Raw genomic sequence first — 17,167 nt, 5'->3', positions numbered from 1 at the left:
CGCCACTCCTGGGAGCCAGACTGGTTCCAGTTATCCATTTGTCTGTGTTCAGTTGAGACCCTGGGACCTTGGCATGAGCTGACACCTGTCTGGTCTGTCAGCATCACAAATGAGTCAAGTGATTTTTGGCTGTAAAGTGCTTTGAGATGAAACATTAAATATAACCGTAAGATATTGTAAATTACTACCCTCCCCCAATCTTTCACTAAGATGTGCTCATCCCTGGGCTGAGAATGGACACCATGATTGTACTCCCAAAGGCAGACCTTTACACAACAGATAGCGACTGAGGAATCAGCACGTCCATTACTAATCTACCCACAAAAATCTTCAGAATTCTGAAGATATCCATTTGAATACTGCCATGCTATAACGCTCATAATGCTCCTCAGAGCACTCCATAATGCACTAGACTGAATGCTGTGAAATGTATTAAATACTATGAATAGGACCCTACCAAATTCATGGCTGTGAAAAATGTCTCAGACCATGAAATCAGACCTCCCCTGTGAAATCTAGCTATTGGAGGGGATGGGCAGGGCTGGGGGCACCCCAGCTGGGGACTCCTACTGTGCCCCCAGCTCCAGCTGCTAGTCCCCTCCAGGCTGGAGAGGGTCAGGACTCTTCCCCTGCACGGCAGCACTTGGGAGGAAATCAGACCCACCTCCAGGTACCTCCCTTGGCTGGGGTGCTCCCAGCAGCACCAGGGAGATCAGACTCACTTCCACCTCCAGCAACATTCTGCGGTTAGGTACCTAGAGGTGGGTCTGATCTCCTCCCAAGCACAGTCATGCAGAAGAAGAGCAAGTCCTGTTCCTCCCCAGTCCAGCCAGGACTAGCAGTAAGAAGCCTCCAGCTGCAGCGCTCCCAGCAGTATAGGGGAGATCAGACACCTTCATCTCCAAGAACCTGCTATGGCTGGAAGAAGCTCTGGTGCTGCTGCCTTTGGAGCCCAGCACAGAACTGAAGGTGGCAATCCATGACCCCACCTCCTCCAACAGCTTTGCAACACTCCCCTAACTCTCTTTTGGGTTAAGATCCTCATGCTTACAACACACCATCCGAAAACATGAAATAGACTAATTTTCAAATCCTTTGGCTGTGAAATTGATCAGCATGGACCCTGAATTTAGTAGGACCCTAACTATGAAGCTAAGAGTAGCTTTTGCTTAATTTCAATTTTTATTTCCTTTGAGGAGAAAACTCTTTAGTTCCCCCAAACCATCTCTTGGAACTTCTGACTAATGTACATATTGTTATGATTGGACTGCTTAATTCCTGCATGGGGAGAATTTAAAACTGTCGGACTGGCACCCATCAAAATATTTGTGAACTTACTCAAACTGGGTCAGGCTGAAGTGGAAATGACACAACTGTAGTGTTTTACATCACTTGTCAGAGCAAACAAGAGAAAAAACAATTTAACACTTTCCTGCAGAGAAAAATGATCAAATGTTATCCATTTGCATTTAATATCTCCTTATGGCTTCTAGCCAGACAACTTCAGTTTGCAATCTCAGAAGCTAAGCAGAGCTAGACTTGGGCAGAAGTTAGATGGGGGGAAGGGAGGGACAAGCAAAGAAAACCCCCATATTACACAAATTGGCACTGCTGATTCAGAACACTGCTCTCTGACACAGTAAAAATCCTCAGCATTATGTTTGGGTGCCATTGTGGGTGCTGTTTTTCAGATGTTTCAGCTGGATATAAGATTGTTCATGCTATAGAAATGACTTTTAATAGAATTTGTGCTTAAGATCTCTTAGCTACTCTTGAAAATCTCCTAAACTGATAAATTTTGCCCTCGGTTTCTGTTTTGAAGTGTTCACTTTGTTGCAATTATTGGATGAGCATTTTACAGACACATTTCGGCCTATCAGATGCTCACGCTGTGTTCACTGTGGACATTTGTTATTCATTACCACCATTGTGCAATTAGGTAACTTCAGGGAGATGCTCTTGTTTCTGCTCCCTGATTGGATAAGGATCAATTCACTTTGAAGATGGAAGCCAAGCAGCAGGATTAAGAAATTTTGGGGACATGTTTTTTCCCCTCCAAACAATCTGGGTCAAGTCAGGGCTGAGATGTCACTGCTAGAAAAGTTAAGCTAGTGTAGCAGCAGAGGTCAGATTTAAAATTAGTCTGAATGTTATGGGTGGAAACTGTTATCAGAGGTACAATCTTAACTAAAACTTGTGGCTTGTCCCTCTCTGCCTATTTTGACTACCTCTCAGTGCTCCAGCCAGGGCCCTTCTCCAGCTGAAGTTGCAAAATGTATAATAGCAGAAGAGTTTGGGACAGCAGGCCTGGGTGTTGAATTAAGCACTATCTCCTTTTCCAAGCACCTGCCAAATGCTTTTATTGAACTTGGTCTCCAATTTTGTCAGCTGTCACCATCAGCCACAAGCCAGTTCATAATTGCAGCATGAACACAGGTGGATCTCTAGGCTCTGTCCAGGAGAGTAATAGGATTCTGATAGTACTGTGGTGACACACAGTGCCCCAGATACAAGAATATTTCATATATAACAAAGATGGGTTTTGAATTTTCTAGTCTCCAGTTTTATAAGCCATCCATGAGACAGATAGTAATTGTGGAATGTGTGTGGGAAAACTTCTCTTGAGACTGTTTCTCCCTGGAAGATGCTTATTGCAGCCACTGTGACAAAGATGTTCCCTATTGCTGCTCCAGACTGCAGTTAACTGGAGTTCTATGTTATGGGACAACTCTCCAAAGCTATTTTACACAGTTTTTTGTTTGGAAGAGCTACCTTTGGCGTGTTAGTTGCATACAAAGGAAGGCTATCAAAGGGTCTATCTTTCAAGCTTGCTACATTATTCAGAACCTATTCTTGTCCCATCTCTTGAACACCAACTACTATAACTGAAAGTAAACAAGCCACACAGAAGATACATTAATTTATTTTTACAATAAAAATTGTGAATAAAGTGTCATGGCTTTCAATGACTGAATAGATAACTGGTTCCTCACAATCGCATTTGGTGGGGTCACTCCAGTGATTGTCAAACTGTGACACACAAACGTTCAGTATAAGAGAAACAGTTAAAATTTCCATAGTGAAAGAGAGCTGCAGATTGTGTAGCAGAGAAGATATGAAATTTTCTGTTTGGTTCATGGTTGCGTCATAGGCTCTCTGCAAACCACCTTACTCCAAGAGGTCATTGCAAAACCAGAATTGTATTCTTTTGTCTTTCCCCATCTGGAATGATTTTTTAAAATCCCTTTGAAAACAATAATTGAGCAAATTAACAAGGTTCTACTAGGGTTATACACACCAACCTTTAGGACAAGGAAGTTGTTAACTTGAATTTACTGAACATTACATAATGTATGGAAAGGCTTAGTTCCCATTTACTTTTGGGGTTATTCATGATTTTATCAACACCAGTTTGATGTCTCGGATTTAAGGCAGCTATGACGTTACTGAAAATGAGACAATATTTGTAACCGCATTTGCCTCAATACTAGCCAGATCTCTAGTGTACTGTTACTGTCTGCAACCACATCCTTTCTACCATACCTTACGCTGATACTTTTGTAACCTATCTGATGCTGTAATTTCACAAATCAGACTCCAAAGACTAGATATTAAGAATTTTTACAATAATTTGTAAAAAATAGACACCAGTTATAAACAGGAAATATTACAGCCAATCTGGCCTTTGTAGCAACATACAAATCTAAATCTGTTTATAATTCTCTACAGACTAAAGTATCAGCTACCATATCCAAGGATGTCTCGGAAAACTTGCTGGGTTTTACATGATTAAAAGAAATCTGCAAAGGAAATTTGTGGACACATTGGAAATGTCCTATGTACATGAGGAAAAGAACATCTCTGTAATAAAACCTAACCTTTTATGACACCTTTCATCTCCCTTTCTTGGGTTGATGTCTGCAATGGTTAGCTGGGAATTTTCACTCTCACACAAGCCTAGCCTACAGACAAACATTGCTGCCCACTTCTTAGTACTCCCTCCTAGCAAGCCCCAGTCTCACAAAGCTCCATAAATAGTGAGCAAATCCGGGGATGAATGGACCTAAAAATACAAAACAGGACAGACAGGTGACCCAGAATGGAAGATTCTGACAGGTCACTAAAAATAGATTATTTTAAATCAAATTAAAAATAGAGGTAATGTAAGAGGGATGTGTTACTGACACTGCAGAAGCCTTGGAGTAACCTATAGCATGCAGTAAATCAAGTGTATCATCCATCAGACACTACCTCATCTGCATATAATAATAATGTATCAGAGCGAGCGGGGGTTTCATCCCGAGTAGTGTTTACTGATTGATTTTGGCTACCCATATTTGAAAGTGACTTGCTACAGGAATTTCCAGGCTGCTCCACTAACTGTTCAGAAGCAGCACCAGTGTGCTCATTCTCCTTCGCTGTAGCACATGGAACTGCATTTTCCTCAGCAGTCTGAGACAGATCCTGAGACTGGGCAGCCTGTCTCCCTGCTTCTACCTCCTGCTGCTGCAGCATCTGCTCCACCTCAATCTCAAGTTCCAGATTTTCTTCATCTGCCTCCACTTCCAGCTGCTTCATTAACTCTTCTAGCTTCTTGGCCTTACGGAGTTCATTCTGCTGTATTATAGTGCATAGATGCTCTGTGAGACGCTCCTTGATTTCAGTCTTCCGTTGGAAATCTAGCTTTGCTGCTACATACTCTGACTCTGCCTTATCATATCGCTTCCTGCAAAAATAATTTTTTTGGTGTTATTCATCCTGACGAATCCCAAAGTGCTTTACAAGTTACACACATGGATGAATACTTGATCAATCAGTGAAAGGCATTTTCCTCTCGAGCGGGCAATGACAGCTATTTAATAGCACACAACAACCTTGTTCAACAATTATAAGGCAAGGGATGGAAAGGAGAATGTGCCAGCAGAAGAAAGTCCACTCCATCAGTTTCCACTGCTGCTGCATTCTAGGAGTAAATTCCCTTGTCTGAAATGCACAGGTGGCAAACAATTTTGTTGACTTTGGTATGAGATTCATCTCCAGCATGCTGAAAGAAATCATCACTGGTAACTGCTCCATGTATTCCAATGGAAAATTAACTATTCAGAAAGATACCAAAGCGATTCATGTTCATTTTATTGTTAGCTAAACAGATCAACAATCTAACAGATATAAATTCTATGTAATTAATGAAGTAGTTACATTGCTACTTCAGTCTTTTCTAAAAATGTACTTTCCATCATTCAAAAAAACATATACCTATGTCACTAGCAGTACAAATGGGCACAGCACATGACACCATATAACGACCACAGCTTTTGCAGAGCCACCAATGAAGAAATAATCGTATCATCAGCATGGACACTTATCAGTTCGTACATTCTGACATGACAAACTTTCTAATGTAAAGCAACAATTACAAATATTTTGTGGGGCAACATAACGGTGGAAGGACTTAACTAGTAGGAGGATACCACAGGCTGGCTAAGAGTGGAGGGAGGCTGTGGATCATACGAACCATGACCTTGTGACTGAGCACCCACAAATACAGTATCACAAAAGTGCCTGTAAAAACAAAGAGCTGCTTCGAAAAGCCATATTCAGGTGTCTCATTACCAAGCAATAGAGGGACATAGTGGTTCTTTTGTTTGAGGACGCAGAACAAAATGAAGCAGGATTCTTTCAGGGTATATTCCAGTAATAAATAACTGCAGGATTCTGCTCCCAGCTGGAGCTCTATCCCTGACAGTGAATGACAAAGCCATGTTCACAGGGCCCCAAAATACCCACTCCTCTTTCTGTCACAAGTGAGTCACAGAGATGATGTAATGAAAGACTCAGAAATGACGCATACATGCAAGGAACAAAATTAAGGTTACTGTGGAAACATGTCCAATAAAAACTTTAACCTGCATTAACACAGGTTTTTTTTTCCCCCCATCGGAATATTTATTAATATTCCATTTTATAACATTCAGATGTCCAAACTATGCAATTAGCACTATAAATACTGCACTTCTTGTCAGCTTAAACTGATTTTGCATTTAGCCTTAAAATATAAGGCAAAATTGCTCAGAAAGGCATTGCGTGTTAGGTAAACGAAAGCTTTTAATGGTGAGCGGTATATTCTATGACACTGAAAATCCATGTGTAACTCTACTTTCCAAATCATGAAAAACTGATTATACAAAACCACAGCAATCTCATGAGGTATATTTTTAAAGCTTTGCCTTCTTTCCCTACTAACCTTCCTTTTTCCATCTTTGTTATCTAAGTACAGTTTCCTGTAAACATTCTGTATGATTTTTTCCTATCTCTGAGAATTTAAGATGCACAGTTCAAAGGGGTGTAATGTTTTATGACACGTCTAAATGTTCATGATTTCTGAAATCTATGAGTAAATCCTTCAAACACATTGGCACTGAAAAGTCGTCTCTGACACAGATCTGAAACTGAGAGATTTTTCCAAAAATATCCTAAAATAATGGAACTACATAATGTCAGCTAGTCCCTGCCATTTTAAATGATAATTAGTCGACAGCCATCCTCAGTTCTTAGCTACCACTGGTATTCATTTAAAAGCTAATTACCACGTTTATTGGCCTGTGGGTCAATGCACAGCAAAAGTCACAAGGAAAACTACAATTTCTGCATGTTGAATAGTGAACTAAAACCACAACCAGCCATTTCCATTTCAGTAAATGCCTATATAAACATGCTTATATTTACACACCTGTGTTGTGGTTTACCCCCTACTAATGAGGCACTCGATTAATTTTACATGTTGAAGGATGCTGCAAACGGGAACTATCAGAGCTGCACTCCCTTGTAGTAGTAGTAGCTGTAATAAGATTAGTAATAAAAAACCCCTCAAATGATGGAAAGAGACATTGAGAACCTTGAAGACTGATCTACATTTGGTCCCAATTCAAGAAAGTACCTACTTAGCTTTAAGCATGTATGCAAGTGAAAGAGATGTCGACAGAACTTAAGTGCTGTCCTGAATTAGGGTGCTTAACTGACTCAGGACTTTTGTTTACAGAGTTGATGTAATACCTTACATGTCTTTGGTTCTTCTTTTAAAACTGCTCCTTTCCCAGGAATAAAGCCAACAACGAAACTACCCCATAACACAGTAACTACCCCATAAAACTACCCCATAGCACAGCAGTGCTTATGTATAACTCTACCATAATGGACCAGCACATATGTACGATGAAAGGGGTGGGAGGGAGGTGGGGGAATGGCAAGTAAAGTTTTCAGTCAGGAAACTTTAGTTGCAAGCTTCTGTTTAGGCCACTATGATCTGAAGAGAAACCACTGTATATTAAAACTTATTAAATACACCTGCACTGTGTCTTTTAACGACATGACTCCCTTCAGCTTTCTTCAGTGAAAGGAAACTGCATACATTTTCCCAAGAGTACTTGCTGCTCTGTCTGTTAATTGCTTACCGAGCAAATGAATAATCCATGCTGGCCTGATCGATTCGGTTTCTTAAGATCCCAATGTCAGCAGACACCATGTCATCCAGAGCCTGTAGCTCTTTTTGGATCCGCTTTAGTTTCACTGTTTCAGCCTGAGTTCTTCTGGATCTGAAAAAACAAGATGCAAGTTCTCTCTTTAGAAGCATCCTACACAAGAGCCGTGTTTAAATTACAGATCCACCAGCTCATTAGTAGTTGCTCAAAGATTTCTCTTTTGTAGTTTAAGACTTTTGATCTTTCTTCCCATATCTATGGGGATCTAAAGTGTCTGCTGTTAACTGTCTGAAACAAAAATATGTAATGACTGCAATCAAAGTGCCTAAAATGGACTGTGTTCCGTCACTTGGAAAACTCACTCTCTGAAACTAAGTAGCTTTAAGCATATGAACATAGAAAATTGCTAGAAAGGAAAAGGGCACTTCGTCCTGCAAATTTCCCCCTTCAAAGAATCCCAGATAGCAGGAGCCAAAAAGAGACTGGGTCACCTAACCCAAATGTGGTTATTTCCATTTTGTAGGATTACTCTCTATAGGCCTGATCCAAACCCCAATGAAGTCAATGGAAAGATTCACATCAAATATGAAAGATTTCAATCAAGCCCTACATAATCTTCTTCAACTCTGTTTATTACATTTGTAAGTTTTCAAGAACTGAAACTATCTACAGGGAGCATGTTCAGACCCAAGCACCTTAGGTAATTTTCAATGAAATCTCATACTAGGCCTTGCTACCCCTGCCTCATATCAGTGAACCACGTTTGATTTTCCATAAAATAGCCTTGGGTATCTTAAAATCTCCAGTCTTCTGACTGACCAGCATTAGCAAAACACTGTCACCTTTTTAATCAATTCACCAATTCTATCATCAACTCGTCATGCAACCAATAATTTTTTCACACCACCTGTATCCAGATACATACCATCTCTGCACCTCCAAATGCCCCTTATATCAATTCCTTTACGTTCAGCTATAACAGAGACTTATCTTGATATTCCCACAACTAAACGTTAACTCAGCCCTATCTTTCACCCTTGTGCCAGCAGACTAATAAGCTTTTTCAGCTCAGCCACTTTTTCCAAACTACATATTAGCCCCCTCAACTATATCTTCTAGTCTTCTTTGTTTCATTTACCCAATTCTTGTATTCTCTAGTCCCATACTCTGAAGCCTCTTGGACACTGCTGCTTCATTTACCTCTACACTCCTTCCTGACTTAGCATTAAAGGTCTCTGACTTAATACCAACACTTGTTTCTCACACAGTGTGCATTCAGTCTGAACTTAGCACAGCTGGTTGTCCTCTTCTATCAGACTCAACTTGCTGCATTTTTCATTAAGATGTTTTTAATGGAGATCCTTTCATCAGAGAATCTCAAAGCACTTTACACTACACACCTCAATGAATTAAGCTTCTCCAGACTTCTGAGAAAAAGGTAATATTCCCATTTTATAGGTGAGGGAACAAACAGACTAAGTGACTTTCTAAATGTCTCTCAAGTCACTGGCAGAGCTGGGACTAGTACCCAGGAGTCCTGACTCCCTGTCCTCTGCTCTAATCACTGTACACAATACCACCAAATGCCATGCTCAATCACTGATCTGTTCAAGAACATCAGATTCACTCTGTAAAGTTGTAACAGGAATTATCAGTCTGGAGAAGAAGTTGCATCTTCAGAAATGCAATCCACATAAAAAGAGCTTCTTGGCCACCACATAATTTGGAATAAAATGTGAATATCATGTACTGTTGCTCATTTGCACACAAAAAAAATCTTCAGTGCAGAGCAAAGGGGGACAAGCTGGATTTGCTAAAACTTAGTAACTTATCATAGACAATAAACACCCCCCTTTCCCTAGGTCTGGCAGTAGAACGCAGAATGTCCTCATCACCTTTCAGCAATGGCTTTGGCCAGGAGTGCCTTCTTGCGTTTATTCTTCTCTTCCATCAGCCGCTGCTCCTGCTGGAGAACTTCCCAATGAGATTTCTCCTGCCTGGGCATTTAACAAAGCAAAAGGGTTAAACAAGGATTCATTTCTTTCCTGCCCCTCCCCACTCAAAACAGCAGTCATACTCCTTGTGTTTATTTTGTTGGAGCACACATTAAGGATTTCCAAGAATCCAAGGACAGCTCAACACCTTGGTTCTGTGGGAATGAGGAAGGAAGACTGATCAGGAAGAAGAGTTATTAGCTTCAGGAGATACTCAATAAGTTTACTCTTAAAAAACAAGCCAGGGTCTCTTATGAACAAAGAACGTGGGGTTTGTTCTTTGTTACATTAGAATCCCATGTTTTTAACTAAAATTAGCATACATTGTTCACAAATAGGTGGCTTTTCACTATAAATCATACACACCCCAACCCATCTCTAAAATCCTGAGCAGATAAATATTTTATGGTATTATATAAATTCATCCTAATTGGATAAGATGAATGCAACAGTCTTTGGATGTGGCTGTCAGTGGCCGAATGCCATTTTTCCCTACCTAAGCCACATCATGTTAGTTGTTGAGGCGGTTTCATCCGTCACCTTTTCAAAGGGATCTCAGTAACAAACCTCTCCTCATAATTTAATGCATAATAGGGCTGTTCTTCCATGAACAAGGCACACAATGGAGGATAAAAATAATTGGTTTTTAATTTAAAAACTATTTTTGTATTTAAATTAGGTGTCTAATTTTATTTTAATTATAGTAAGGCTTTCTTTTTGAAAACAAACCTGCTTAAAATTAAATCTGAATTTAATATAAAATACATTAAGGCCTGAACTTATTATAATTTAGTTGCAAATGTGAAACATGTTTTGATAAGAGAACTTTATGTATCCAAAACATTCAATGTTATTTTAATAAAAATAAATTTTATATGCTGTTCTGTTTAATTAAATTTCATTTATTCCCCAAGGCAGCTTGACACAAATCTTGAGCAAAAAGTTAATCTAATAAATACACAACATATCATTCACCATTTTCTAACACACAAAAAATGTACAATTAATAAGAATCTGAAAATAGTAAGCTATACAATTGTCTAAATAAATGTATACAGGTATAGTATATCCTCCTAGGTAGCAAAGAGATGTACCAAACTAGTGTGTAAAGTTGTATTTAGTTGTAAATCAACATGTTTTAATGGTCATATCAGCAAATGAGAATGCACCTTTATTGAGAAAATAACAAGTACAAATGGAAATATTGATTAAAATTGATTTAAATTGAGGATTTTCATTTGGTGATTTTAATTGCCGTGACGTAAATCAATCCAACCTGGAATAAAATATCAGAAGTTACTTGATAGCTAAAGAGAAGGAAGAAATTTTTTCAAACCGCTGTGATGCTAGAACATGGTGGTGTTATTTGACATGGGACTGTTCCAATGGAATATACATGGTCGTTGGGTCTGCATTGGTGGCTGCTGGGCAGCAACCAATGGGTTACCTGTATAATTTACTAACTGGGAAAGTTTGGGCCTGTCAGTCTGATACACCACTATCCATGGGCCAGGATGGATAAATATCAATTTAAAAAAAATATCAAAAATATCGATTTTTTTAATTTAATTTTTGTTTGATAAAATGCTTTTTGAGGAAAAAACCTATCTAAAGATAATTTTAATTAAGATACATTATAGCTCAAAGATATCTCATCATGGAATAGGGATTATAAATTCTAATTCTATAGTGTGAGACAATATAGTCATGTAATGTTTAAGAAAAAATTTGTAAATGAGTTCCAATAGTTCATGGATTAGGGACCCAATTTTATGGAATTCCAGGGGCTTCTGTATAGATTCTTTCGGTTAATCTTTCTATCTACCCAATGGGACTCAGTGCTCAGTCTAGAAGATACCATCAGAGATGCTTAGTTTTGCAGTTCTCAAACTGTGGATTTGTGTCTTCAGAGACAACATGCTTGTTAACAGCAAAAATGTTTTTAAATAAATTATATAGGTGAGAAATAATAGACCTCAACCCTATTTTCCCTCTGCAAATTTGTGTACACAGAGTCAATCCCTTACCTCTCTCTAAATGTGCAAAGTTTCAAAAAGTTCAATGAATAGAAGATTGTTGGGGGCAGAACAGATCTGGACAATGAGATGAAGTCTGGAGATAAATGTAAGAAGGGAGGGACAGGTAGTAGAAACAAAAGTGAAACTGTTTGAGCAGCATATTGCAGAAGAATTAAGGTCTTTCTGAGTGTTGCCTTCATTGATTTGACATCTACTATACCACTCTCTCACTAGAAGGGAAAACCTATAATGGCAGTAGGCCGTAAGACAGACCGAGTTTGGGAATAAAAACCATTCAAGAAATATGTTTGCTGATGATGTTTTAAAAAAAAAGTCACACCAGTGAACTGGTAGAAGTCACTTAACCACTTGGATTCAGAGCCTGTTGCTAGTGCTGTTAAAAGTGAAGTTACCACTTCTTCTTCTGCTAGTGTAGAAAGAATATTTTCTTCCTTTGGACTAATTCATTCCAAATTCAGAAATCTTTTGGGACCTGAAAAAGCAGGAAAACTTGTTTTTCTTTTCCAGATTATGAACAAACAGGAAAATGAAGGTGAAGATGACTGAGTTAGCTGCACAAGCCAATATTTTAAGTTTCTCATGTTGACCTGGCTGACGTAGTCGATTTAATTTTTGTGTTTTAAAAAAATCATTTAACTATTTTAGTTAAAACCAATTTTAACAAAAACAAACCTGATTTTAAAAACACTTGAATGTTTAATTAACTTCAAAAATTCATATGCTTGTTTTGTTAAAATATTATATGTTTGCTGTTGAAAAAAAATCCATAACGTTGTTTTAGTTAAATAAAACAATTTAAATGTCTGTCTGGTGATGTTCTCCTCCTAATACAGCATGGCAAGAAAATCTCCCCAATATTAATGATTAACCTGTTGAATTGGAGATATTTATGAAGGCACTGGGAGGTGAACTATCTGTTTCAATTACCTTTGGTAAATGAAATACCAATCATTCATTTTCTGATATAGCTGTAAAACTCATCTGAAAAGTTTTCAAAATAGATCACTTTAAAAATGTATAGTGTGTATCTTCTAAAAATGAAACCTACATCTATCTCTCAGTTGTGAAGAATATGTATTAAGGTTATAACCACCAACAAGAATGCACTTTTAAATGTAGAAATCCATGAATAAATTGAGTCTTCCTGACTAGTGATTTAAATCAAATCCACCCTGTCCATGGCTTTGCTGAAGTATGCACTTACTTTTTAAATGAATACATGCCATGGAGCATTACAAAATGCTTACAGACGGGAAGAATGAACATTCTACTGAGTACTGGGACTCTCAATGATGGAAAAAGAAATAGAGCGTATGGAGGCATGCGGGAAAAGAAACCTAAAAATGTAACACACAAAAAATCACCTTAATACAGGCTGTGCCAGATAGCCAGTCTTTTACACAAAGGAAAAATAATTACATGTAAGGCACCTGGCCATTTATGCAGAGCTGTATCACGGTAGAGAGCAGGAGAACTTCCAGACTAAAACTGCACATAGCTGCTTACAGCAACATGGAATCGTGGACTAGATGAGGCATGCCTCTGATCAAGTATGGCTGTCCAATTACTGTCCAGATGGTTCAGAGGAAGGTGCAAAAATCCTCACTCTAGGCTCCTATGGGGTAATTTGATCCCTGTGATACTCTCATCCAAACCCCTAATTTTTAAAGATCAGCTCAAACCCTAAAACATGATATTTTATCCCTTGTTTCCAATACTTTTTAGCATTAACTATAACAACTTTGGCACCTAAGACCTTATTACTCTGGGTACCCAGAAGTAACTTCAGACAAACAAGGGCAAAATAGTTACAACAAACAAGACAAGGAGTATATAGTCTGGTAGTCTAATTACTAGAACCAGCAGATCTTTATTTTTTTTTTTTAGTTACCTCATAGCCTTCTCTTGATGCAAAAAGGATGGGAGTTTTTCGATCATGTTAGCTCAAGACCATTGAAAAACCCCATCAAGATGCAGTCTAGCACATCTAGAGCCATGTTAGCTGGCCATAATTTAGCCAAGCGAGGAGATTAAACAATCGAAACCCATCCTGACACCAAATCAAAAGAAGGCCCATAGAAAGTTTTGAAAACCAGGAGAGCAATTTTTTTGAAAGGGACAAAAGTTACACAGAACCAAAAAGATGCATTTCCAAAGGTGAGCTTTGAATACCAGATAAATAAACCAGAATCAACAGAGATGCGCTTAAGCCTTCAAAGACCATTAAAAAAAAAAGAGTCCCATGACCGGGCTGCCTTACAATTTAGGTCCCTAATCCTGCAATCTTGCCTGCATGGAATCTATTGAAGACAACAGGACTCCCATCTGCACGAATTAGGGCTCGTCCACACTGGCACTTTACAGTGCTGCAACTTTCTCACTCGGGGGTGTGAAAAAACACACCCGAGTGCAGCAAGTTTCAGCGCTGTAAACCACCAGCGTAGACAGTGCACCAACGCTGGGAGCTGCGTTCCTAGCACTGGGAGCTGTGCCCCTCGTGGAGGTGGGTTTTTTAGAGCGCTGGGAGAGCTCTCTCCCAGTGCTCTGCCACGACTACACAAGCCACGTAAAAGCACTGCCATGGCAGCACTTTAATGTTGCCAGTGTAGACTAGCCCTTAGATTGCAGGACTCAGGTCTACATGAGATATTACTGAACAAAGGGTGGCAATTAAAGGATAAGCAGGAAAGAAGCAAAGGAGAAGACTTCTTACTCTAAAATACAGTACTGTTTAATATTAAACTTCAATTTATTGTACAACAAAACAATGAATTAGTAAGGAATAAAACCAATCCCTTGATTTTACAGACTTACTAACAATTCCACTCTCTTTTTCTCCAGTTTGAAATCCATCTTTACAGGGAATTCCTGGGGATTTTCACTGCCATTACAAGGATTTTCAAGTCCCTGTGCATTCTGTTGATCTTTGGTGTCATGTTGCCTTTGATCCTTGATTGAGGATGGAGGAGGTGGTGGCAGAGGCTGCTGAGGAAGACAGAGCTTGTGTTTTGGTACAGAAAGCAGCTGTTCTGGAGGTACAGAGGCTGCTCCATCCTGCAGTCCCAGTTTATGACATTGTTGCTTAAGAGCTTTTTCTCGTAGCAACTGCTGACGGCTCTTATTTACAGACGGGGGTCGACGCTGCTGATCAGAAGATTCAGATGTATCTATTTATAGTAAAAATAAAAACAGAATCCTTTTAGGAGAGGCAAAATCTTGATGATTTGTTTTCTTGTAAACTCTAATGCTAGTAACATGATCAACCTTTGTCAGAAAGTCACATTAGCGAGGCTACGCAAACAAGCCATGTAAAAATGTTTTGCTGCTATAATATTAATATTAGAGGTTCAGGTTATTTCAGTGACACACAGAACTTGGATGCTGGACAGAACTCCTGGATTACTCAAAGCTGTGGTAAATTTTTCATTGCTTGAAATCTTTCAATCAAGCTTTCAGGTCTTTCCAAAAGGCATGCTCTGGTTCAACCACAAGTTGTTGGACTGGATGCAGGAATCACTGGATGCAACTGGATAATGCAGCTGGTCAGACTAGATCAGTGGTTCTCAGACTTTTTGTACTGGCAATCCCTTTCACTCAGCAAGCTTCTGAGTGCAGACCCCCCCCCTCAAATATAAAAATATGTTTTTAGTTTATAACACTGCTTTAAATGCTAAATTTATAGCCCTACTGTTTAAAAGGAACTTACCATTTCTCACTGCTTTTAAATTAAAACAAAAAGACATTTTTATCAAATTATTGTTATAAGCAGAAAAAATATTTTTAAATAGTTGCTATTTAATACTGGGGGGAGGAGCATGAAGCAACTTTGTCAATATCACTTTTCACAGCAGATTTTGTGCCCCTTACTTCTGTGCTGTGCTGGCAGAAGCTCTGCAAGTTGCACTACTGCTGGCAGCAGCTCAGCTTTCAGCACCACCACCACTAGCAGCACAGAAGTAAGAGTGGCAATGGGATGCTAAGTCTGCTGTGAAAAGTTATATCTGTATGTTTGTTAATATCACCTTCCACAGCAGACTTACTAGGGCAAACTTCTTATCTAGGTGGGAAGGTGTGAACAGTGATATTAACAAACATACAAATATCACTTTTCACAGCAGACTTACTCACGCCCCATTGAGACCCTTACTTCTGTGATGCTGCTGGCAGCAAGTGCTGCCTTCAGAGCTAGGTGGACGGAGAGCAGCAGCTGCTGGCCAGGTGCCCAGCTCTGAAGGCAGCATAGCCACCAGCAGCAATGCCACACAATGCCACCCTTACCTCTGTGTAATGCTTGACCTTTGCACTGGGAAGGGTGGCTGGTGGGGGGCAGAGCTAAGGCAAATTTTGGAGTGGGTATAGCACGCACAAGCCCCCCGCCAGCACCACTGTGTGTTTGACTCTTAAATTATAAGTTACTTTTTTTTTCGCCTATCCCAGTGTTCTGATTATTCTGTGGTTTAATGCAGCTCTTCAGCTGCTGAACAATCAAGCCCTCTAATGTTGTCTCAGTCCCAAGGTCAGCCTTAGGGAAAACAGCACCCTGGGAAAACTTCAATTTTGGTGCCCTTCCTTTGGGGATGTAGTGGGGCTGGAAGCAGAGCAGAGCAGTGGGCCAGCCATACACAGGGCTAACAACTCAAGATTCCTTGGAATAACCTCACGACTCCCAGTTTGAGAACCCCTGAACTACATGATCATAATGGTGCCTTGTAGTCACAAAATCTAGGAGAGAAGGGAAGGGGGAGAATCTTTTCCATCACATACATGTAAGAAACCAGCTAAAGATTCTGACATTCGAAGGCCGGAAGGAACCACTGCGCTTCCCCGCACCGAGCCCCTGCCTAAGCCAGCCCGGAGCACGTCCCCAAGCTAAGTCCTGCTCCAAGTCCCAGCGGTTACCGACCCTCCCTGGCACGGGATCGGAAGGGGCCCTTCGCCTCCGGAGCGAGCTGGCACCACCACAGACCCCGCCCCGGCCCCACTGCTGTCAGCACCAGGTCAAACTAGGCGCGGGCAGCCCCAGGGCTCCGGCTGCCCTGCCCAGCGCCCCCGAGCTCGGGCCAGACCCAAGGTGCCAGGAGAGGCCGGGCTCGGACATGGCCCCGACACCAGCTCTGCGCCCAGCCGGCCTGCGGGGCGGGGGACGCCAGGCTCCGAGCATCCGCCCCACGGAACCAGCAAGCGTCGTTGCGAGGGCTCCCGCCAGGGACACCCGGCCCCGCTCACCCCGGCCGGTTCCTGCGTGCGGCCCCCGCAACCTCCGCAGCTCCTGCTCGGAGAAGCCGGCCCAACCCCCCGCCATGGCGCCTCATCCCCGGGGGTGGCGGCGCTCGCGGCCGGCGCTTCCTCCTTCCGCTGCCACGTGCAGGCCTCGGCAGGACCCCGCGCCCGGGCCTGCCCCTAGCTCCGCCGGCCGCTTTCTCACAGCCTGTTACTCCGGGGGTATCAATCACAGAGCAGGCAGCCCTAAGGGCAGCCCGGCGGGGTCCTAGCGCGTTACCATGGGGAAGAGGGCGTGGCCTCAAGGGGAAGGTGGCTGCTGGGCAGGGGAGGGAGATCTGAGGGGAGGAGCCCTGCAGGGGGAGCGGGGCAGCTGATTCCCCCCTCCCATTCTGCTAGAGTCCGTCCTTTGCTCTCCCGCGCCAGGGGTTAGGGG

General features: G+C 41.1%; 1 protein-coding gene across 4 annotated transcripts; it reads right to left on the bottom strand.

The window, feature by feature from the left end:
• Positions 1-2,907: 2,907 nt before the first annotated feature.
• GORAB (golgin, RAB6 interacting) lies at positions 2,908-16,948 on the bottom strand. 4 transcript variants are annotated; one of them, XM_075067957.1, is made up of 5 exons: positions 16,738-16,948; positions 12,716-14,678; positions 9,374-9,475; positions 7,452-7,592; positions 2,908-4,726 (listed from the first exon to the last, which is right to left on the bottom strand). In XM_075067957.1, the coding sequence occupies exons 2-5, from the start codon at positions 12,832-12,834 to the stop codon at positions 4,234-4,236; spliced, it is 855 nt and encodes a 284-aa protein (XP_074924058.1). In that variant the 5' UTR covers positions 12,835-14,678; positions 16,738-16,948; the 3' UTR covers positions 2,908-4,233. The 4 variants fall into 4 exon arrangements, with proteins under 4 accessions (XP_074924058.1, XP_074924059.1, XP_032662055.1 ...); XM_075067958.1 differs by having other exon boundaries at positions 14,326-14,678; positions 16,738-16,941; XM_032806164.2 differs by having other exon boundaries at positions 14,330-14,678; positions 16,738-16,938.
• Between the last annotated feature and the right edge of the window lie 219 nt (positions 16,949-17,167).

Source organism: Chelonoidis abingdonii, chromosome 7 (assembly GCF_003597395.2).
Source record: "Chelonoidis abingdonii isolate Lonesome George chromosome 7, CheloAbing_2.0, whole genome shotgun sequence".
Lineage (NCBI taxonomy): Eukaryota > Metazoa > Chordata > Testudines > Testudinidae > Chelonoidis > Chelonoidis abingdonii.
The sequence above is the reverse complement of the archived record's forward strand: the minus strand, read 5'-3'. Positions and strand labels throughout refer to the sequence as shown.